Source organism: Emys orbicularis, chromosome 4, assembly GCF_028017835.1.
Source record: "Emys orbicularis isolate rEmyOrb1 chromosome 4, rEmyOrb1.hap1, whole genome shotgun sequence".
NCBI lineage: Eukaryota > Metazoa > Chordata > Testudines > Emydidae > Emys > Emys orbicularis.
In genome coordinates this window covers 32839228-32862002 of record NC_088686.1, presented here as the reverse complement: position 1 = coordinate 32862002, position 22775 = coordinate 32839228, and the positions used below count along the sequence as shown (strand labels likewise).

Genomic DNA, 22775 nt, shown 5'->3' with positions numbered 1-22775 from the left:
GCAGGGCCTGTAGGGAAAGAGCAGAAACCATCTATTCATTAAATGAGGAAATGGAATTAAGCATGTCTAGGTACAGAATTCAATACTCCGAGGACAGATATAAATCATGTAACAGATGATCAGGATTTATAACAAGTGCACACAGAAAGAGTAATTGAATCCTTAGGATAATAAACTATTCCATTGTTAAAAATGGCTGATGCGCCTTAATGGTATATTATACATTGGTGAACACAGCTTGCGCCAGGCTATGAAAGCACATGAATTCTTTTGTTTGCTGTTTACCATTGCTGTGTCCATTTACACAGGTCAGAATTTCCTATCTTCATATCACAATGTGGAGTTTTAATATATTTGTCTAGTAGAACTAACCTGTCTAGATATGGCAAGCTGCAGTGCCAGGTAAAATGCTGCGAGATGATCTGTTGGAGACAAACTGTGGGCCCTGAAAAAAATTGAAATACAGTTAGTCTATTAGGACATGTTAACTACTATACATACAGATCTCTTTTTGACTTGTCATTGGTTCATATTTTGACATAGGAGGACGTGCCAGTCTTCTGTCCCTCCCACACTGGATTGGTTATAAAGTCATTGCTCATAACAACCCTGGGTTAAACAGAAAAACCTTTTGGTTTTGCATAGAGTCCTTTTAGTGCAAGCAGACTATGTACCTTCAGTGTAATCTTAGAAGTGGATGAAGTGAAAAGTAAGAATTCTCATTAATGATGTCTAATCCCAGGTCCATGCCAGAGACACCTATTTGCACTAAGAACTCAATTTCTCACAATTAACTATGGGGATCTTATTTTATATTAAAAATCTGATGCGCTTTAAAGTGACAATGAGCAGAACGATGCCAGCTGCATGACAGGGGCCCGAGCCATCCCACTGATCCAGGGCAAGTTGATGCTGAAGGCTAGACCTCAAGGAAACGGAATGTACAGTGGAGTGAATCATACTGTTGCACACCCTCCAGTGAGTGTTGCAGAATCCAGAAATCTGATCACAGTCTCAACAACCCAGTATTCTATACCTCCCTGGGGACCAGGCAGATGAGACAGCCTGTCCCACTCCAGGCACTCAAGAAAAAGGTAGGAGGGTATCCTGCTTCGCTGCTGTGCAGGGACTTTCCAGCCATCCCTTTCCCACCATAGCACAGGTCAGGATAAGATCCCATATTTAAAAGGAGAGAAGAAATAGAGAGCAATATTTCTTTTAAAAACAAACATTACTGCAGCACACAAAAAAGAAAGTAGGGGCCCAATAACACCAGCACTTTAGGATTAGACACACAGTTAATGAAAATATCACTCTTCTGTTTCAAACATTTTTACCTATATTTATCATAAGTAACACCACAGGTTATTACAACAAAGAAATCAGAGGAAAAACATTTCTCTCTCCATTTTTTCAGGTTTTTTTACTTTGTGCATTTGACAGAATTTTGTGTATAGACCATTTTGCTCCTTCTCCTGTAGAGTCAGTTTCCACTGCAGTTTGTGTGTTTGGGATTTTTTTTTTTTTTTAACATAGTAACAAAAGAGAAAGGATGTTAAAAATAAGTGGATGTAAAAACACAAATACTGTCTGGTGAAAACTAAGGCATTAGGGGTAGAACCTAACACAACTTCTAAACTTTGCTTTTAAAACAGACTAGATTTCAAATTGATGGTGTTCTCTAACGGAGATTATATTACAAATAGGACATAAAATAAAGATGCCAAGAAAATCTAGTCAGAATTCTTTTTTCAGAGAAAAAACATTGCTATCCCTTATGATCATGAAGGTAACCTTCTACACATGCCTTGATCAGAGATGCCATCCTGAATGTACAGAAAGACAGTTCCAGTGGCTTGGTGGCTTCCCATAACACGCCCGAGTCGCTGCAAAATGAAATTCTAGCAACCAGAGGAATGGGAGAGGGCTTAAAATTTACTACCAGATGCATACTACTCAGAGTGACATATGAGAGATGGAGACCATTAAAAGGGTCAGGGGACATTTCTCATTTCACTCAGATTTTAAGTAGAAAACAAAAATAAAAAACCCACATAGAAGGAATGGCCCAGTGAATAAGTAATGATCTACAGAAATCTTCACTTGTAGGTGTAGGCATCGTGTGGGGAGAAAGGGGGGCATCACCCCCACCCCAAACAAAGGCAACACATGGGGGGGGGCACAGAGGGTCATGTGCCATTGGCCCCCCCCCTCATTTCTGAGAGTACTGAGCAGCCCTTGCAGGGCCTGCGGGAAATGGGAGGAGGAGAGGTCTGTCCTTCCCACACTGTGCCTTCCCCTCAGCATGTTTCCTGCTTGCTTGGCCCCTCTCCCCAGCAGCCAGGCCTGGGTGGGGAGGAGAGGGGGTAGTATGGGGCCGCTTCTCCTGCCGCTTCTCCACCCTGCTCTCAGTCACTGCCTCTGTGCAATGTGGTGACTGCCTGCGAGAATCTGGCTGGGGAGGCAGTAGCAGCCTGCAGGGTGGAGAGAGCGCAGCTGCCCCAGGCTGGGCATAGGGTTGCTAGGGAAGGCACCGGGAGCAGTGCCTGAGTTAGGGACAGTGCCTGTGCACCTCCTCCCACTGAGGTGTCCGCGAGGGCACAGGAGTTCAAGCGGAGGGGAACGTTGTTTCTGTGAGTTTTTTCACCTCCTTCCCCACTAGGCTAGGGTCAGCCCCAGCCCGGAGGCACATACTCCCTGCTCCTGTGGCCCCAGCCCCCCAGGAGCTGGCAGGTTTGGCCCAGTGAAGTGGGGCTAGAAGGTTCTTGCACTCAGAGGCAATGCGTGGGGTGGGCCAGTCACATGACCCGCCCCAAAATTTAAATTGTGTACCCCCAATATCAGCAGGTACAGGTTGTCTCTGCCCCCAAACTGCAAGCCTTGGGCAGGCAAGGAATTTGCCTTCCCCATACGCGGCCCTGTTAGCCTGACTAGAGCTGCCCCCCAAACACAGAAGTCAAACTACGCCTATGCTTGTAGGTTACTGGCTCAAAAATTCAGCTCCAGCTAGCAGTGACTTAAAACTGTTACTGTCTGCCAGCTGTTCAGTTACTTATGTGAAATGATTATATCTGTACCACAGCAAACACTCCACAAATCATCTAAACAAGTACTGTTTGCACAAACATGACTTCTGTGAAAAGAACTTGTGGTACAATATGATGTGGACAGGAATCTAAAATGCCACAACCAGCATCACAACTGTCCGCCTTGAACCTTGGCAGAGGTAAAGGTCACGGGATATGTAACTACTCTCCTTCTTGAAAGGTTAGGGGTAAGAATCTGACATAGCAGTATGGTGAAGCCTGCACAGTTTCTGCCTTATAATCTGTATTGTTGGTAGACCAAGTATTTCAGCTTCTACCATGACTGAAGACCAAATTTATTTTCAAGAAGTGGGATGGAGTAAAAAGCACAGACACTCTGGAAAAAGTGCAAATGAGCATTCCTAGAAGTGACAATTTTTAAATGGAGTTGCCTGCCTCAGTCATAAAAGCAACTTTATTAACCACAGACACACACACTTCCAGCAGGGTTATATGAATCCCTGCTGATGAATGTCAGCTCTAAGTGACGCTTCACGCTACCAGACAAGTCAATACCAAACTTTCTAAAATTACTTTCTTCCTCCTCTTTGAAGCAAATTATAATGCTGATAAGGTCCAGCAACTCCAACCACTGTAAGGGTCAATCCATTTTATACAAGAATTCACATGTATGTTTGAGCCAGTCACATCTGCAGTGTTACCATGTCTTGGTCGCAGTACTGAAAGTGTTTTTTTAAAGTCTACTTTAACTGTTCACTGTCATTTTGAAATCCTATCCCACATGTTTTCACTAACAACTCCAAAGATACTTCAATTTAAAACTTTGGTACAAATTAATATTAAGAAATACCACTTGACAGAATGGACATATAATTTTGATTTCAAGTAAATTGAAATTGTGCATTCAGACTGCTAAATACAGAACACCACAGTGTATGTTTCTAGTACGAACTGGTAATATAGAAATACAAAATACACAGCTTTTAAGAAAGGAAAAGAAGTAATCACCATTTCCCAAGGCACCCTATGTTTATATGCCTCTATTTAGCACAAAAATTTCAAAGCTTCAAATCACTAAAAAATTAAAATTCCAGCCACACTCTACAGCTAAAGGGCATCCATAAAAGCTCACTGTACAGACACCAGATATGTTTTCAGATATCAGCTGACATTACTCACTGCTAACAAGTCTTAGAAACAGTATAGTTAAGAAGCCATCAGGAATCTTGTTAGCTGCTGTAAGAAAAGAAGCTGCAAAGGTCCTAGGATTAATAAAAACAGAAAATGAATGATAACGGTTGTCTGGGGAAAAAATATCTTCTCATGAAGTCTGAATTCATATGTTATTGCAGAAAAAGAATTCTAGTAACCCCCCCATATACTATTCAGTATTTTTCACAGGGTTTCAGCCCAAACATTTACAGTACCTCCTTTTCTAGGACAAATACTGGAAGAATAACAAAAATCAGACAAATGGCACAGTCTCTGCTTTATCAAGGCACATAGCATTTCCATTAGGAAGCTCACATTTTATTAATTTACAACTGCAGTAAAATACAGATCAAGGGAGCCACCAAGGTTTGGTACATGTTGCACACTTTAATCCTTGGGGAAATGGCAAGTTAACATACGGATCACTAGCAGAGACTTGCTTCCTAAGTGCTTTTGGATCTCCATGGCAAGCTGGAAGATGAGGAAGAGATAGCTGCAGCTACGCAGTGGGCAGGGAAGGACTGGCTTCAGTCAAGAGTCTCACTCTGTCCCTGGCTTTTGGAAGGCAACCACAGAGGCAGGCAAGTCATGTTAGGAATTCAAGTCAGGGATGAAATGGCATACAAGCCACCAGCAGTTGAGTACATGGAGTCAGGCTGACAGCAGAGCAAGACAAGGGGATGGGGAGGCAAGTTAGTTGGTGATAGTTGGTGTTGGTCCTGCTTTGAACAGGGGGTTGGACTAGATGACATACTGAGGTCTCTTCAACCCTAATCTTCGATGATTCTATTAAATGGACGTGGTCAAGTTTTAGAACTTTGCGTAGATGGCAGGAATGGTTGTGGAACCCAGGGAGGGACCAGGAAGTGGAAAGTGCACATTGAGAATGGGTGACAGGAGAAATGATGTACTAAAAAAAAGGCTGAAGGAGCTCAATCTATTTAGCTAAAGAAAGAGAAGGTTACTGGGTGACTTGATCACAGTCTGTAAGCACCTACATGGGGAAGAGGAGGTTACTTACCTGGAACTTAAGGTTCTTTGAGATGTGTGGTCCCCTATCTGTATTCCACTGAGGGTTACGCATGCGCACCATGTGCCTGAGTGAGAGAATTTAAAAGTAGCGTCCGCTGGTCTGAGCATGCACTCTGACTCACCTCAGGCTTCCATGCGAGGCGATAAAAGGCAGGGCAGACTGACCGCGTCTCTGAAGATAGCATTGGAAACGGAGTCTCTGGTAATCACATATTGAGCTGCAAAGGTATGCACACATGCCCAGGTTGCCACTCTACAGATTTCACAGATAGGGACATTGTTGAGGAAGGCAACGGAGGAGGAAACCAACCTCATGGAGTGAGTTTGAATACTGAATGGAAGTGTTCTATTGCGAACCTGACAGCATTGTTTAATACAGTTCGAGACCCATCTGGAGAGTCTCTGGGCCAATATCACTGAGCCCTTAGATCTCTCTTATTGAGGTGATTGCCACCAGGAAGGTTGTCTTCATTGACAGGTATATGAGTGAACAAGAGGCCATGGGTTCAAAGGGAGGTCTAGTCGGGTTTTTTAGTACGAGGTTTAGGTCCCATGTTGGGGTTGGATGTCTGGGTTTGGAAAAAAGGTTTAATATTCCCGCAAAGAATCATTTGTGGTTGGATGTGAGAGCACTGACTATCCCTCTTCTTGTTGATGGAATGTCACTATAACTTCTAGGTGAACTTTGAGTGAAAGCCTTGATTGATTGATTGATTGATTGATTTATAAGAGTCAGTACATAGTTTTGGGCCATTGGGAGAGTAGCGGATGTCAGGGAGATTTGTTGGGAATTACACCAAACCTGAAACCTAGACCACTTTTGCAGGGCAGTAGTGGAGTGGATTTTCTACTGCACAGTAACATGTCCTGTATCTTCTCAGCAGGCATGTCGCCAGTTGTTTCAGGTAAGGGTACCAAGTCTGTCTCAGCCATGTGGGAGCAATCAGTATGACATTTGCTCTCTCTCTTTTTATCTTTAACTGGACTTTTGACAGTAGGGGAACAGGGGAAAAGCATAGAGAAAGTCCCTGTCACACCAAAGAAGGAGAGCATCGCCCAAGGAGTGTTGCCCTATCCCTGGCCTGGAGCAGTAGCATGGACATTTCTTGTTCAGGTAAGCGGTAAACAGGTCTGTGGTTGATGTCTCTCATGGCCTGAGTAGGTCGTGAAGCACTGCGGGGTTTAATCTCCCACTTGCGGTCATGTGGGAATTTGTGACTGAGACTGTCCGCTATCAAGTTTTGTACTCCAGGAAGGTAGGTCGCTGATGATGTGATGTTGTGGGAAATGCACCAGTTCCACATCTTTAGTGCTTCTGCGCAAAGGAAGAGTGACCTGGCTCCTCCCTGCCAATTTATGTAGTATATACATGGTATGTTGTCTGTTAAGACACTTGTGTTCCCTCGATCAGTGGGAGGAAATGGACCCAGGCATTCCTGATCGCCCTGAGGAGGTTGATGTGAAGGGACATTTCCGTGGATGACCATTTGCCTTGTGTTGTAAAGTTGTTTAGATGTGCACCCCATCCTATGAGGGATGCGTCGGTGATGAGAAGTAATGACAGGGAAGTTTGCAGAAAGAGAATCCCCTTGCAAACACTGGCTGGATTTTTCCGTCAGTCCAAGGAATTTTTTGACCTTGGTTCGTAGTGACAGAGGTTTGTCTAATCCGTCTCTGTTGAACCATATCTGGAGGCACTGCATATGAAGTCTGGCATGAGGTATCACCGCTGTGCCTGCCGCCATATCCCCCAGGATTTGGCGACAGAGTCTTGCTGATATTTGAGGGCAGTTTTGTAGTCTCTCTCTGAGTGTGGCCAATTTGCGGAACCTGTGCTGAGGCAGAGCGCTTTGGCCTGTAACGAGGTTGACTCCTATGAACTCTAGGTGCTGTACAGGGGTGAAGGTTGATTTTTGGATGTTGATCTGTCCTGTGAATAAGTGTACTGCGGTTTTGGTAACCCAGTGAGCCTCATTGAAGGAGTGGCCTCTGAAGAAACAATCATCCAGGTAGGTGTAGATCATGATTCCCTGTGAGCATAGGTAAGGCGCCACTATGGAAAGGACCTTGGAGAATACTCTTGGAGCTGATGAGAAGCCAAAGGGGAGTACTTTGTATTGGTAGTGGTCCTGGCCCAGGGTAAATCTGAGAAATCATCTGTGTGAAGGTAGGATAGATATGTGGAAATAGGTATCCTGTAGGTTAAGCACCGAAAGCCAATCTCCCCATTCCAGAGATGGAATAATCGCTGCTAGTATGACCATACTGAATTTCTGAGCGTTGACAAATTTGTTCAGAGCCATGAGGTCCAGCATGGGTCTCCAAACTCCCTTCTTCTTGGGTATCAGGAAATAATGAGACTAAAAATATTTGCCTCCTCGCAGATGTTGAGGTACTGGGTCTACGGCTCCTAACTGGAGGAGATCTATTTCTTGTTGTAGTAAACTCTCGTGAGAAGGGTTCCTGAAGAGGGATGGATGTTTGGGGAGGGCGGTAAAGTGAATAGACTACACATTGCAGATGATTTCCAGGACCCATTGGTCTTGATGTTATGTGTTCCCAGATGCTGCGGAATGGGGCAAGCTGGTAACCAAATGGATGCAATGTGTTGGTCAGCTGCAGCAGTTGAGGGGATTGGTCTGTCGACCCCTTAACCAACACATCAAAACTGATGTTTTGAGGTAGATGGTTGTGACATGGAAGGCTCTGGGACTGATAGCTTATGTCTGGAGAATCTGGATTTCTTTCTCTGAGGCTTGTAGAAACGCTGGGTTGGGAACTGCAAAGCACAGTATTTATGTTGAGGTTGCAGACTAAACTTTCTCTTTTGTCCAGGAGTATAGATCCCTAATGAGCAGAGAGTAGCCCTGGAATCTTTAATGGTCCAGAAGAATGAGTCAGGCTTTTTAGCAAACAGTTTGGTGCCTTCGAAGGGAAGGTCTTCTACAGTCGTCTGCACTTCCTTAGGGAAGCCAGACAGGTGTACCCAAAAGGCTCATCGCATAACCACTGCAGTGGAGATGGACAGGGCTGCTTTGTCAGTTGCATCGAGTGCTGACTGGAGCGCTGTTTTGGCCACTAGCTGTCCCTCATGGACAATAGCCCAGAACTGGTCACGGTATGACTCTGGGAGCTGATCAGTAAAAGTGTAGAGCTTTGTATAATTGACATAGTCATATTTTGCTGTTAATGTTTGATAATTGGCAATTCTAAATTGCAATGTGGCTGAGGAGTAGGACTTTCTCCAAAAGAGCTCCAGGTGTTTCCAATCCGTATCATAGGGGATCTCATTTGGTGATGGTGGCCATGGGAATTTACTGCATCCATGACAACAGAATTAAGGGGAGCGGGAGAAAAAGGAATTCCGTCTTCCTAGCTGGGATGTAATATTTTTTAATTGGACCATTTGTAAGTAGGTATCACCAATGCTGGGGTTTGCCATAACTTGGACAGGTCCAGAAGGACCTCATTGATGGGGAAGACTATTCTGGAGAATGAGAAAGAGTGTAAGATGTCAAGGAGCTTGTGATGGGTGTCTTTTACCTCCTCCAGGGGTATCTGTAGGGTGTTTGCTACCCTCTTAGCCAAATGCTGGAAAAGCCGGAAATTGTTGGGCAAGGAAGGTGGAGGGGGCATCACTCCCTTGCCTGAAGAGGAGGAAGAGATGTTGGTTCTCAGTGTAACTTCCTCCTCAAATCCACCCTCCTGTTCCTCCAAAGATCTCCTCTGGGGGTTCGGCAGTTCTGGATGCTGTGGTTGAGGGAGAATGTCTCAGGGACTTCATGGTGAGTCAAGCTGGAAGCCCAAGAGGTGTGAGGTCTATATGTTACCCAGGGATCTCAGTAGAGCCACTGGGGTGGTGGGATAGTTCCGCATGGTGGTGCCAATGGCTGGCTGTACCATGGTGGTGGTGGAGTAGGTTGAGGGTATGACTGAGGAGACCCTTGATAACAGGCACCATAGGGAGCATGAGAGGAGTGGTGAGAGATGACCTCCTCTGGCTCACTGTCTGAGTCACCACTAGAAAATGAAAGTGCATGGCAAGGCGCCAGAGAAGCCTCTCGTGACTGGAGAAGACTCGGTACCAGAGCCCTAGTGCCAAGAAGGGAAGACTCTGGTATATCAGATAACTTAAGTTCTCTTCAGTGCCACAACTTCTGTTGCGCAGACCAACCCAGTGCCGATGCCAGTATGAAGGGAGTCTCAGATTTCGCCTGTACCGAGCGCTCTCGTCCTGGGTGGCTCACAGTTGATGGTGCCGAAAGTAAAGCTTGTACCAGCAGCATCTTCTTAACACTGTGCTCCCTGCTCCTGTCTTTATCCACTGGTACCATTGGCTCAATCCCTGTGCCTATCAGGTTTTTAGGCGCATCATCGTACCTGTCATTCCAGACCCTCACGAGCTATGTTTATTGTGCTTGGACTGTCTCAGTACCGACGATACCAAGCATGCTGGTGAACTTCTGCTAGCTCGGGGCTCATTCTGGGGACTCTCAGCTCTTTTTTAGATGCTTTACCTGAGAGGTTGGTTCGTGGCTGTTTTCTTCGATTCATAGTCCCTGTATGTTGAAGGCCGTGGGGAAGATTTGTGCTTTCTCGGTGATTCTTGGCGCAGATCTGGGGAAGGCTGAAGGGCTGCCTCCATCAGGATGATTTTCTGTCTCAGTTCCTATCACGGGGGCAAGTGCACCCCATTCCCCTTTGGGGCAGGGAAAGGGTGTTGTAGCCCCGTGGTTAAGTCCGCCTGTCCGTCCTTATCCTCAGGGCAGTATGGCCTAATGGCCAAAGTCTATCCGGTCACCCTTCCTCACAGGGCTAGGTGGACTGGTGGCCAAAGTCAATATGCGTGCCCTCTCCCTAGGGGCGGTAGGGCCTCATGACGCAAGTCAACAAGGCTGCCCTTTCCCTAGGGCAGAATGGTCCAGTGGCCAGAGTTAACATGGCTGCCCTCCTCCACAGGGCTGTCCAGCCTAGTGGCCAGAGTCAATAAGGCTGCCCTCCTCCGCTTGGCTGAGAGACCTAGTGACCAGCTCAGGGGGTGGGCGGTGGCTGGGGTAAGGGGACCCAGGCCCTCTGTACTCCACCAGATCCCAGCTCAAAGTCCTGGCAGTGGCGAGTACAGAGATCTGATCAAAGAGTCAGCACCAAGCAGAATGGCTAGTGCCCCCTGGGCTACTTCCTACCCTGTCTCCTGATGCAGTGGTCAGGGTGTCTTCAGGGTCTCTGGGTTCCTCAGCCTGTGGAGCTCCCAACAGCTCCGACCTCCCTTGGGCATCAGCATGTACGTGGGAATCCTCTTTTGTCTCGGCACCTCGGGCTTCTGTGTCCTGGGCCTTCCATTTGCATCTCCCAGGCTGAAGCCTGCAAGGTTCGTCATCCTCCTTGGCAGTCAGCCCAGACTGAGTTGAGTTGCTTCCTTTTATACTGGTGTTCCAGTTGGAGCATGGCCAGCAGGGGCAAGGGGGCAGGGCTTCCTCTGCCCAGAGTGTGGGGTTAACCCCTTCTTGACCAGTGTGGGAAAAGTGCACCCTGTCACAGCTCCCTATCCTTCCGTGACCTGGGTTTAAGCTGTTGACAGAGACCACACTTCTGAGGAACATGGCCTTCCCTGAGGCAGCATATGCAGCAATAATGTTTATCTGCCACAGGAATGGCCTCCTTACATGAGAGGCACTTCTTGAAGCCCAGTGAGCTGGGCATGCCCTGCTGGGGAAAGGGGTCCCCGAAAAAGGGGGGAAATTAAGGTTTTTGGGTTTTTGTTTTGTTTTTAAAGTGAAAATAAAGAAAATCTACAACTAAGAAGGAAGGAGATTAACTAGCTACTAAAAATACTAATGAAGACTGAAGATAATGATCACAAATGGACTGCTAACAGCTCCCTCTCCACCGAGAGGGGTTCACCCCAGCACGCTGGTTAGCCTTGTGGTGGGGCACAAGTGGGGAGAGCGCATGTGTAGGCCGAATGGACACTGCTACCAAAGTTCTCCAATCAGCAGTGCAGGGATGCAAGTGCACCTACAGTGTAGCACCCACTGTAGGGACACTACTCGAAAAAGAACAGAGTAACCTTCCACAGGAGGAAGGAATGTGCTGATTGCCACCAGGTGGACTCTCAAAAGCACTGAAGGCGAAACCCAATGACTTTAAGGATAAAATGTAGTCTAGGATGAGGGGAATTCCTGCTGCTTCTGGTAAAACCCCTTTATGTTGTGCCCAAGACAAAAAACATCTCCACTTAGTCCGGTAACATTGTCTAGTGAAATCCTTCCTACTGTTAGAGAGAATGTCTTGTACAGCCAAGGAGTATGTCTGCTCTAGACTAGATTCCCATCTAAATACCATGCCCTGAGGTGGAGTATATGTGAATTGTGATGCTTGATCTTGCCACTGTACTGGGTCAGATGATCGGGAAAGTTCAGGATGGGAATTGGTGGGCAGGATGACATGTGCAGGAGATTGGGGAACCAGAACTGTCTTGGCCAGAAGGGCCGATGAGAAGACAGTCATCCTGTCTTGTCGGATCTTGTGCAGCACGCGAAGCAGGAGCAGTAGTAGAGAAAAGGCATAGTTGAGTTGGTCCAACCAGGAAAGTAGGAGAACATTGCCCTGGGAGTGGAAGCCGAGGCGCACTTGCTGTTTGTCTGAGAAGCGAATAGGTATCTAGCTGAGGTCCCCCACTGCGTGAAGATGTTGTGTAGCACTGTCTCATGAAGTTCCCACTCGTGGTTGATCACAAAGCATCTGCTGAGTGAGTCCACAGGTACAGTCTGTGTCCCCAGAAGGTAGGCTGCAGTTAGAATGATCTAATAGCTGATGCACCAATGCCAGAGATTGAGATTCCAGAGAGAATGAGCAAAAGAAAGTATTCACATGTTTTCCTTACTGCTTGGAGTTCCAGGATATGGATGTGCATCCTGGATTCTTGAGGTATCGTGGCCCTTGTGTCTTACAGTCGTCTATATGGGCTCCCCAGCCCAACAGGGATGCTTCAGTGAAGATAGTTTTGTCTGGGGAGGAGGGAAGAAAGAGGACTCCCACACATATGTGATGTGGGTTTGTCCACCATAGGAGGGTGGACAGTACCATGGCCAGGACTGTCAGCATGAGGTCCACAGAATGATGGATTGGTGAGTACAAGGACTGACTATGCCTGAAGGCAGTGGAGGTGAAGTCTCATGAAGGAGGTCACATAGGTGCATGAAGCCATGTGGCCAAGAAGCGACGGATAAAGTCCTGGCTGGTACAGAAGGATTATTTGTAATGCGAGCTATGACGACATTTATTGCCTGAAACTTGGCACGAGCATACCTTCCCATAGACATGACTGAGTTTATGGTATCCCCGATTAAGTCGAGTGATTGCATGGGATTGAGGATTGACTTCTCAATGTTGATGCTGATAGGGAGACGTGTAACACAAAAGTCCAGGCATGGGCTTCCTGTCGGGACCTGGTAGCTAGGAGCCAGTCGTTGAGGTATGGAAAAACAAGTAGACCATAACACTATCCCGAAGGGAAGTACGCTGTATTGGAAATGGTTGGCACCGACTGTAAATCTGAGAAAAAGTCTGTGGGCGGGTGAATATCAATGTGAAAAGTAAGCATCCCTCGTAACGAGAGCTGTGAGCCACATGCCATTCTCTAAGGATGGAATTATTGCTGCCAACGTAACCATGCAAAACTTGAGTTTGGAGATGAAGCAACTGGGGTGGCAGAGATCAAGCATTGGTTTCCAAACCCCTTTTTCCATGGGATTATGTTGAGTAGAACCCTGTTCCTTGATATTCTAGAGGAACGCGTTCTATCGCTCCCCATTATAATAAGGAGTTTCCCTTTTGGGTGAAGATATTGTTGTGAGAGTGGTCCCCGAAGGGGAATGGGGGTTTTGGAGGAGGTAGTGTTACAAACTCGATCATATAGCCATGATGGATGACATTCAGCACCCATTTGTCCATTGTTATCGCACTCCAGGCATGGAAAAGTGTTAGGCTGAGTGGTTGGTGGCTCTCAGGCTTGCATCAAAAATACCTCTTGGCTTGCAGTTGGGACTGAGATGAGGAAACCTGGGGCGGCAGGGGAGGAACCCAGGGAAGCAAGACCTCTGAATCTTTTGTAATTTAGGTAGGGGTTCGAAAGGTTTCTGATGATAGAATTGAGAAGACCTGTACCATTGGTTGGACGATGGAACTTTCGTTTCAGGGCAGGAATGTAGATGCCCAACAAGCAAAGGACAGGCCTGGGGTCTTTCAGTATATGCAATGACTCATTGTCTTCTGGTTGAAGAGATGGGATTAGTCAAAAGGGAGGTCCTCAATGGTGTTCTGGACCTCCCTAGGAAAACCCAAAAGCATGAAGCCAGGACTCCCTACATATCATGATAGCCATGGCCCTAGAGAAGGTATCAGCTGCATCTATTGCAGATTGAAGGTCAGTTCTGCCTATGAGTTTCCCTTCCTTGATGGGGGCCTGAAAACTGACATGATCTTTTTGTGGGAGGGTCTTAGCAAATTCTTATTTAGTGTAATTCAGGAAATCATACTTGGCCAATAATGCTTGATAATTGTAAGAGAAGACTTTCCTCCCAAAAGATCTAGCCACTTCCCTTTCTTGTCTGCAAGTGTAGATCAAGGATGTTGGTGCTTAGCCCTCTCTGCAGCAGCATGAACTACCAATGAGTTAGGAGCTGGGTGGGAGAAGAGGAATTCTGATCCTTTGGCCAGGATGTAGTAGCGTCTCTCTGCTCCTTTGGGGCTCCCCATATATGTGGCAGGGGTGTGCCACACTGTCCTGGCTGACTCCAGTATGGCTTCATTGATTTGTAGTACTGTTCTCACCGGTCCCGACATGTGAAGAATGTCCAGAAGCTTATCCTGGGAGTCTTGAACTCTTCCAATGGGATTTGAAGTTCCCCCGCAACTCTCCATAAAAGCTATTGGAATCATCTGAAGTTATCTGGTGGGAAAGGGGATGATGCAGTCAAAGCCTCATCTGGAGGCTTGGAGGATGGGAATCTAGCCAGTTCTGGCAGAACCACTATGACCATGCTGTTGGATCCATGGGCCTGCTTGATAGCGACACTCTCGCAGATTGGGCAGGGTCTGAAGGAGGATACTGCGCCTAGGACCCCCAATATGGCCAATGGGCCGGATCAACAAGAGCTTGCAGGGGTCCCCAGTGGTTCCGGGGAGGATGAGAAGGTAGTTGTTCCCAAAAGCATGCTGGTCTCCGTGATGGTGCATAAGGGTGGTACGGTAGAGGCAGTTCTTCTCCCAGTTCTGAATCATTGGAAGAGGAAAAGGCGGACTCTGGTTCTAACAGTGATATCGCTGGAGCCAATGGAATGGTGTATAGCACATGCGAGGAGGATTAAATCCCCCATACCACAGGCACATCCTGTGGTGGGAATATGATTTATCCGGAAGTGGAGGGACCTGATGGAGAAGACTCTGGATCTGGCAAGGTGAAAATGTCTTGGATGTAGCTGTGGATCCAGATCTCTGTGTTGTGAGGGACACTCTCTCTTTCCCAGTTGTCAGTATCGGCGCTGAGGTCTTTTCCGGTATGGGAAAGGGTTCGTCACCTGGAACCGCTGTATCCCAGTTTATGGGTCTTCTTCCCATGCCTGTGGAACTTGGAATGTGCTCTGTCCCCTTGGGCTCAGCTGGTGGACGGAACGTCCAGATTCTTGGACTGGGAGGAAGACTTAGTCCCATGCTTATGGGAGTAATTCCTAATCTCCCAACTAGGCCCCATCAGGGGGTCTGTGGGAGTGGTTCCGCTGGCACCGGAGTCGGATGAAGAAGCGAGAGGCGCACTCCTGTTGAATCAGGTCGATATAGACCACGGGTTCTCCAGCATGGTCTGAATGCAGTCTCTCAGTCATCTCCATGAGATACTTCTGGAGATGAAGTGCTCAGCTTTCTCGGTTGCAGCTGGGGAAGGCATGGCAAATACTGTATCTAGCCGCGATGTGAGCTTCTCCTAGGCAGCAGAGGCAGTGTTGGTGGTTGTCATTGACTGAGATGGATCATGGCAAGAGGTGCAGAATTTGAAGCCTGGAGTTCTGGGCGTAGCTCGGTACTTGCATGGTGCTACGGGGTGCTCGAATGGGGAAAATCCCTGAACTGTTAAAACTAGTAACTACTAAAACCAGGAAAGAAATAAAACTAATAAAACTACAGTTAAAATTGCTAAAACTATATACTGCTATATTTTTAGAAGTGCATCAGAGAGAAGGACACTGAAGGTTCCGACTCATACCATGCACCTGTGAGAAGAAACTGGAGACACGGTCAGTCCGCCCCACCATCCAAGGCGAGTCAGGGCGCATACGCAGGCCAATGGATACTACTTTCAAATTCTTCCACTCGGGGCACATGATGCGCATATGTAACCCTCTGTGGAATACAATAGGGACCATTACGTGAAGCACAATAAATATTTGATAAAGGGATCTTCAATCTAGCAGACAAAGATATCACAAGACCCAGTGGCTGCAAGTTGAAGCTAGACAAATTCAGACGGCAAATAAGGGATACATTTTCAACAGTGAGGGTAATTAATCATTGGAACAATTTACAAAGGGTAGTGGTGGAGTCTTCCTCACTGGCAATTTTTAGATCAAGATTGGATGTTTTCCTAAAAAATATGCTCTAGTTCATACAAATTATTCTGAAGGTCTGTCGCCTGTGTTATTCAGGAGGTCAGACTAGATGATTACATTGGTCCCTTGTCGCCTCAGAATTTATGAATCCTCAGTGTTCTAAGGGCTTAAAAAAGTCTCAAGACAGTTACAGACTGCAACAACTATTGTAACTCACTGATAAGTGAGTGCTACAGGTCCCCCTCTGTGCTGATCCACATAGGAAATTAGTTGTTACAGACCTCAGATAGGGAGCCATGGCTCTTTAGCTCAAGCCATAGACGTTCATGTTTTTGCTCTGAAGGTCCACGGTTCAATTCCAGTATGTCAGCCAAGACGACAACTGTCATACCATCATAGTATCATACATGTCCATTTTTCCTCTACTCCCCTCCAATCTAATGCCGCCATATTAAACAAAACCCTACATATTCACGTAAAAGTGACTCAAGTATAAGTCAATGACCCCCATATTTAATAGGGAAAAAAACTGCAAAGCCTTTTGACTTTTATATAATCCAAGTGGGCTTATGCAAGAGTAAAGAATCAAGTGTAGACACTGTGGCACTTCTACTATTTAAACTTCTTTCTATATTTATAATCTTTGATTCATGTACAAACTGACTCCTTTTTGTTCTCCCTTTTCTCTTCCAAACAGTTCTGCCCCTGGGTCAAGCTTTGGGGATATGTACATGCGTGATTTGCATTGTCACTGCCTGTGCTGTGACTGTTCTGTGGCTACAGAGGACTTCATTCTCCAGATCTAGCAATCCAGCATCTTTTGCAATGATAAACTCCCTGTTTATTCAAATGCACAAAGAAACTATATCACATATCACTCTAAAAACTATGCATACACAATTGCAAAAATCTTGGTGTACACTTTGATCAATGACAATCACTACAAAAATGTTTTTACTGGATTCAACAGTGACCTTAAGACTCTATTTTCTTTCTTATTTTTTTTTTTCTTTAGCATATCAGGAAGAGAGAATATTTTTTTAAAGGGCTGTTAGGCAAACAATATTCTCTGGTAGATGGCAACAAAAAATATCTTTAATAATGAAATAAGAGAAAATCTTTAGGAATCTGTTTGGATTTGCCTGGCAGAAACTGATGAAGTGAATGTTAATGCAATATGTTCTGTACCCATGAAACCAGACTCCCAGAGGTAAAATCCTCATTATATAATCTTCATAGATTTCTTTTTTTAAAACCACATATAACAAGGTTTTTCACTATGTACAGCTGAATGAAATGAAAAGATTAACACCCACTCACCTCTGAAATGCAAGAAGAGCCTTTCTCTGCAGGACCTCTTGCATCCCTCGCAAAGATGCTAAAAAAGGATATATTTAATCAGCGATATTTAAGAGTCAAAGATCTGCTTGCACATGCTTACTGAACAAAGATTAATACATTCACAGACTATTATGACAAAAATTATACAAAAAACTTACACCACATTTTCTTTTAGAGGCTGGTGTGTTTGAGGTTTTTCCATTATGAGACTCTGGTATTTTCTAACTCTATGAGTATGTCTAAACTGCAGGTGGGAGCGTGCTTTCCAGCATGGGCAGACAGACACACGATAGCTTTGCTCGAGCTAGTGCACTCAAATTAGCAGTGTAGCCAGAGTAGCATAGGTGGCCAACTGTCTGAATTCATAACAAGGGGGTCTGGGCAGGTTTGTTTTGTCTTGCGTAGCTAGCCTGAGCTGCTGCCTTCTCTATTTTGATAAACTGCTATCTTTAGAGTGCTAGCTCATCTGTCTACCCATGCTGGGAAGCACACGCCAGCTGCAGTGTAGACATACCCTATGCGTGTATTCTTTTCTTACCATCAGTGGCTTGCAGGCTGTAAGTTAGTCCCAATGCTAAATAGCCTTTTGCTTTGAACTCCGATGTTTTGTCACCAACATCAACAACCGTTTTGGCAAATCTTTCCGCTTCTTCCAACTGAAAATATTACAAAAGATGAACATAAGTCTTTGTAAGATTTTTGCTTTTGAAAACTCCACACACAAAACCATAAATATAAAGCAAGCCAAAATCTGTGTTACAGTGAGTCTAAAATTAGGAAGAAGTGTACAGACCATGGATGCAATATACATTAGGTCAGTTTAACAAATAATGTCAACCATTACCACTTCCTTTAAGGACCCCCCGCCCTTTTCCGCCTACATTTAGTTTTCCTGTTAACTCCACAACAAAGAATATAGCTCTTACACAAGGCTGAGACACCCATTTCTATGGTGAAATGGGAACTAGCACTGAAAGGATACAAGTGAACTTGAAATTTAGTCTGTTAAACAAACAAACAAACAAACAAACGAACAAAAAAAGGATTTAAAATCTGTTTTCAGATGCAATACCTGTCCCTGAACCCCACCTGCCAACCTCTACTGTCTAACAGTCACATTTTCCAATTAAAAAAAAAAAAGAATGTTTTCCTGCTGACTTATTTCTCTGTGAAACACCCCACAAACAACTGCAGAAACTAAGGCCCTGATTCTGCATCACACGCACACACATTGATTTGGCTTTGCTAATGCAGAGCTCCTTGTACGATCCAGGCCTGTCTACACATTCATATACCACTCCTTCTCCTACACTCTGCGTTGTCAAGTAGTTAGACTACAAACTGCAAAGAAAAAACAACATGAATTTACTGGAAATGAATCTAAAACCTACATGTCCAATACAGCAAGCTGCTCCATGCAGGATTCACCCATGCAGGGCAATTTACAAGGACCACTATTAGCAATCAAGTAATACTATGTTTTCAGCAACTTAACAAGTCATATCCCTGCTACTGCACCATTTTCTCATTTCTGCTTGAATTAGTCACATTCTGAAATTCTCAGTCCTTGCTGATCTGACTGCTAATATAAACTTACCCAGTGAAGAGATCCCATGCATAGCTTTGCGGCAAGGAGTGGAATAGTAGCATCATCTGGTTTCAAACGTATACACTCCTTCAAGACTTTCACAGCTCGAGCAGACTGTATAAAAATGTATTTTTCACTGTGAAACTCTAAAAGCATAAGCCCAACATCTCAGTACTGCAAGACCCCCATGTTACATTTTCTAGTTTCTGTTTTACTAGCTGAAGGAACCACTATTAATTTATTTTTATTTTAACAATCCGCCATAAGCATCTGTACAGATCATATATAAGACTTTATACACTGTATAGTTAATCATGTTGGATTAAATGCCAGCCCTGCATATCACTCCAGTGGTGCAGAAGAGCTAGAAAACTGCCCTACCAGTGGAGATAAGGGCTCACCTTTGGTCTATAGCACTCCACTTCTGATCCCCCCACAGAATAGCGGCATGACTAAGGCTGAGGCAGGGGATTGGGGTGCAGGAGGAGGTGACGGCTCTGGGCGCTGCTTACCTTGGGGGGGCTCCCTGGAAGCGGCAACATGTTCCTAGGCGGAGGTGCGCCGCCTCTGCCTGCAGGTACCACCCCCGCAGCTCCCATTGGCCACGGTTCCCAGCCAATGGGAGCTGCAGAGCGGGTGCTTGGGGCAGGGGCAGCGCATGGCCGCAGGGACATGCTGGCTGCCTTTAGGAGCTGCGCAGAGCCGGGTAGGCAGCCTGCCAGGCGCCCTCCCCAATACCAGTGGGGGTCCCGGGTTACGTGTCACGACCTACTCCCCACCCCCAGCACCCCTAGTCCGCCCTCTGCCTCAGAGCACCCAAGTTTTAGTCAGGGGTATATAGTACAAGTCATGGACAGGTCACAGGCTGTGAATTTTTGTTTACTGCCCGTGACCTGTCCATGATTTTTACTAAAAATACCTGTAACTAAAACTTAGACTTGGGCATGACTAGTGAAGGGATGGGACGAATATAGCCAGAACAAGCTGTACTCCAGTGATGCCCACTTGGCATAACAGCATGTAAGGGACCTTTCTGAACAGGTATAGTATAGATCAGCCCTTTATGGCTCCCTCAGCCTGACACCTTTTTTCTTCCGCTTCTATCCCCAGCATAATTTAGAGGCCACTCTAAACTAAACTGGGGATGGGGCAGAAGAAAAAAGGCTCCAAGATAGGGGAGCCACAAAACAGTCCTTTAAATAAATAAAATTTTCTCAGTAAATTATCTCTCTCTGTAGTAAAGTTATGTGCACAGTCAGACTGGGCTTGGTGGAAGCAGGAGACATTAACTATTCATAATATGTAACAAAAATGGCTTGTTCTACATACTAATTCATACGTAAGAGGAAAAAAATGTATCCAAAAGTATAAGATGAGGGTTGCCATATTCCAACTCAATTTTTCCTTGTACATGAGATTTTGCATCCTGGACAAGAATATTTGACAAATAATGGTGTGAACAGAAGTCCCAAACTAAATACATTTAGAAGTCTATTGGATTGTCTTCCAAGATCAGTTTGAATCGTATGAGCTTGGATCTAAAAATCAAACCTCTATTGATCATAGTGGCAGTTAACAAAATAAACTCTATTGCATTTTTCTCCAGAGTAATGTCTAACTTATCTAAAATAAACAAAATAATACAGCTTACATTCACTTTACTGCTTAGTTTAATGTGTATAGCAGCAAAGTCCAAATATTTAATATTGGTTCTGTCTATATTGTAAATTCTTGAGGCAGGAACTGTATTTTTGTGCCTTGTACAATGCTGACCACAAATTCACTAGTACACTATTCACAGAACTTCTGTGAGGATTAGTTAATGTTTTCAAAGTTCTTTGAAGATGGAAAACACTACATAAGATGTATTATTACTAGCCACCAATACAAAGAATTATATACAGAAAAGATTAGACTTACTTTTCCTGCTGCCATTAGGGACAATGCAAACTGATACCAAAGATGGAACTCTTCAAATGCAAACTTCATTGCTCTTTCTAAACACTAATTTTAAAATAAAAATGATTAATAAATGTATAAAATACTCATTAAGGGCTTTCAAAGATTTATGCACATGCTTATCTTAATGGCTTAAGAAGATCAAAATAATCCTAAGGCTTTTCTGTAGATTTGTCATATACATTCTCACTTAAAGTATATGAAATGAAAACCTAATTGGTTCAAATAACCTGCATATCAAGATAGTAAGCTCTTTGGGAAATGGACTGTCTTTCAGTTGTTTGTATGCAGCATTTAGCGCTGGGGTCCTAGGCACTACAATAATACAAATAATAAATACTACTACTCAACAAGACAAAACAAACAGAAGCTGTCAGAGTCCACAGGATCATTCTAAAGGAAATTTACAAAATTTAAGAGCCAAGGAGAAAATTTCTCTCCCTCACACCATGAATGTTTAAATATTGCTATGGCGGCTGTTCCTTTTTATTCTGATTGGAGGAGTGATACATATCTGCCATGTGGCTGTTGGATGCGGGACCTGAGACTTCCAGCTGCTGGGTGCTTATTTAAGACTCAGGTGCCAAAGGAAACTACATACCCATCTTCTCATTCAAAGTGAACACTTGTTGCAGCAGTAGCACCCTCAAAACTGGTCATTGGTACAATGAAAAATTGATCTGGCAGTATTATTTCCAATTTAAAGAAAACATCTGGACTCAAACTACTGGTGGGTATGAAATCAGAATACTCATTTATTACACTGAATATTCAGCTGAGACTCTCACTTTAGTAACTGGATGCCATAAGGTACATTGATCATTAGTATATAAAGATTTAATATATTTTAATTAGTGTTGTGTATCAATTACAAAAGTTTCATATTTGCTGTTGGCATTAAGAAACCATTTCCTCTTATGCTTATTATTCTGGTTTTATAAATGAGGCCAGCTCCAGGGAGTCCAGAGTTTGGATGCTTTTCTGGATTAAACAAACTGATTTAGTAATTATCTTCCTAGCATGCAAAGCCCAATTATACGAACTAGGTGTTCTGCACTGACAGATGTCCAATGGCTTTAAGAACCCAAACTTTAAGAACCCAAACACTATTTCTGGTATTCAAATGAGCCTTCAGTATTATGGAAAACACAGAAAGAAAACAAAGACCATATTTATTGTGTTTCCACATAACAGGAGCTGAAGTGAAGTACGATACAATATTGAGGCTGAAACCGATGAAAATGGTAGGAAATGTGTTAACTAAGCATTCTTGTTTACTGAATAACATTTACATATTATAATTTTTCTTAATATAGGAAATTATTTTGAATACAGAAATATTGTTAATTATTATCCTTAAAAATTATGGTATCATATGCACATTTACATTTCACCAGTGTTTGTTTAAAAAAAAAAATCAGTAATTCCTTTGCAGCACTGTTACAGAAAGATTTTTGCAGGTGGCGTTGCAACCTGGACATCGGGTCACAGCACCGTTCACTCAAATTTTGTCTGGCCACCCCTATCAGGAAAGCCTACCCAATCCTCAGCAGCCCCAGGGGCCAGGTCACAATGCCCAGAGTAAGTAGCCAACCCCAGCCAGCCCTGCGGGACAGGAGCTGCTGCAGTGGGATGAGTGCAAAGAAGGTTCACTCTGCAACTCCCCCCCAGGGCCACCCAATTTCTGGGGCAGCAGCTGACCCCTCCCCAGTGCTACCCACCCTCTGGGGGCAGCACATGTCCCACCATCACCACCCAGGGCAGAACCTAGGCCACTTTAGCCTCTTGAAATGTTGGGAGGTATTTTGATGGAGCTCTAACCCAGAAACAAAGATCTAATTCCCTTGATATAGAAGTTTGTCCTTACGATCTCTTCTTGCTAATAAAACTTATCTCAAAGATTCATCATTAAAATGATGAGAGTCTCTCTTTAGCTTTGATTTACCTACTTGTTCTAGCCCACAATACCATAATTCTTTCATATGTAAAGTGGGA

General features: G+C 44.6%; 1 protein-coding gene across 2 annotated transcripts in view; it reads right to left on the bottom strand.

Moving 5' to 3' along the window:
* TTC7B (tetratricopeptide repeat domain 7B) overlaps nt 1-22775 on the bottom strand; it is a 324581-nt gene that overhangs the window by 142046 nt on the left and 159760 nt on the right. For both annotated transcript variants that reach the window (XM_065403071.1, XM_065403072.1), the window contains exons 10-14: nt 20742-20825; nt 18831-18935; nt 17772-17889; nt 17213-17270; nt 373-445 (exon numbers count right to left, since the gene is read on the bottom strand). In XM_065403071.1, the coding sequence (XP_065259143.1) occupies nt 373-445; nt 17213-17270; nt 17772-17889; nt 18831-18935; nt 20742-20825 (438 nt within the window). The remainder of the gene's footprint in view (nt 1-372; nt 446-17212; nt 17271-17771; nt 17890-18830; nt 18936-20741; nt 20826-22775) is intronic.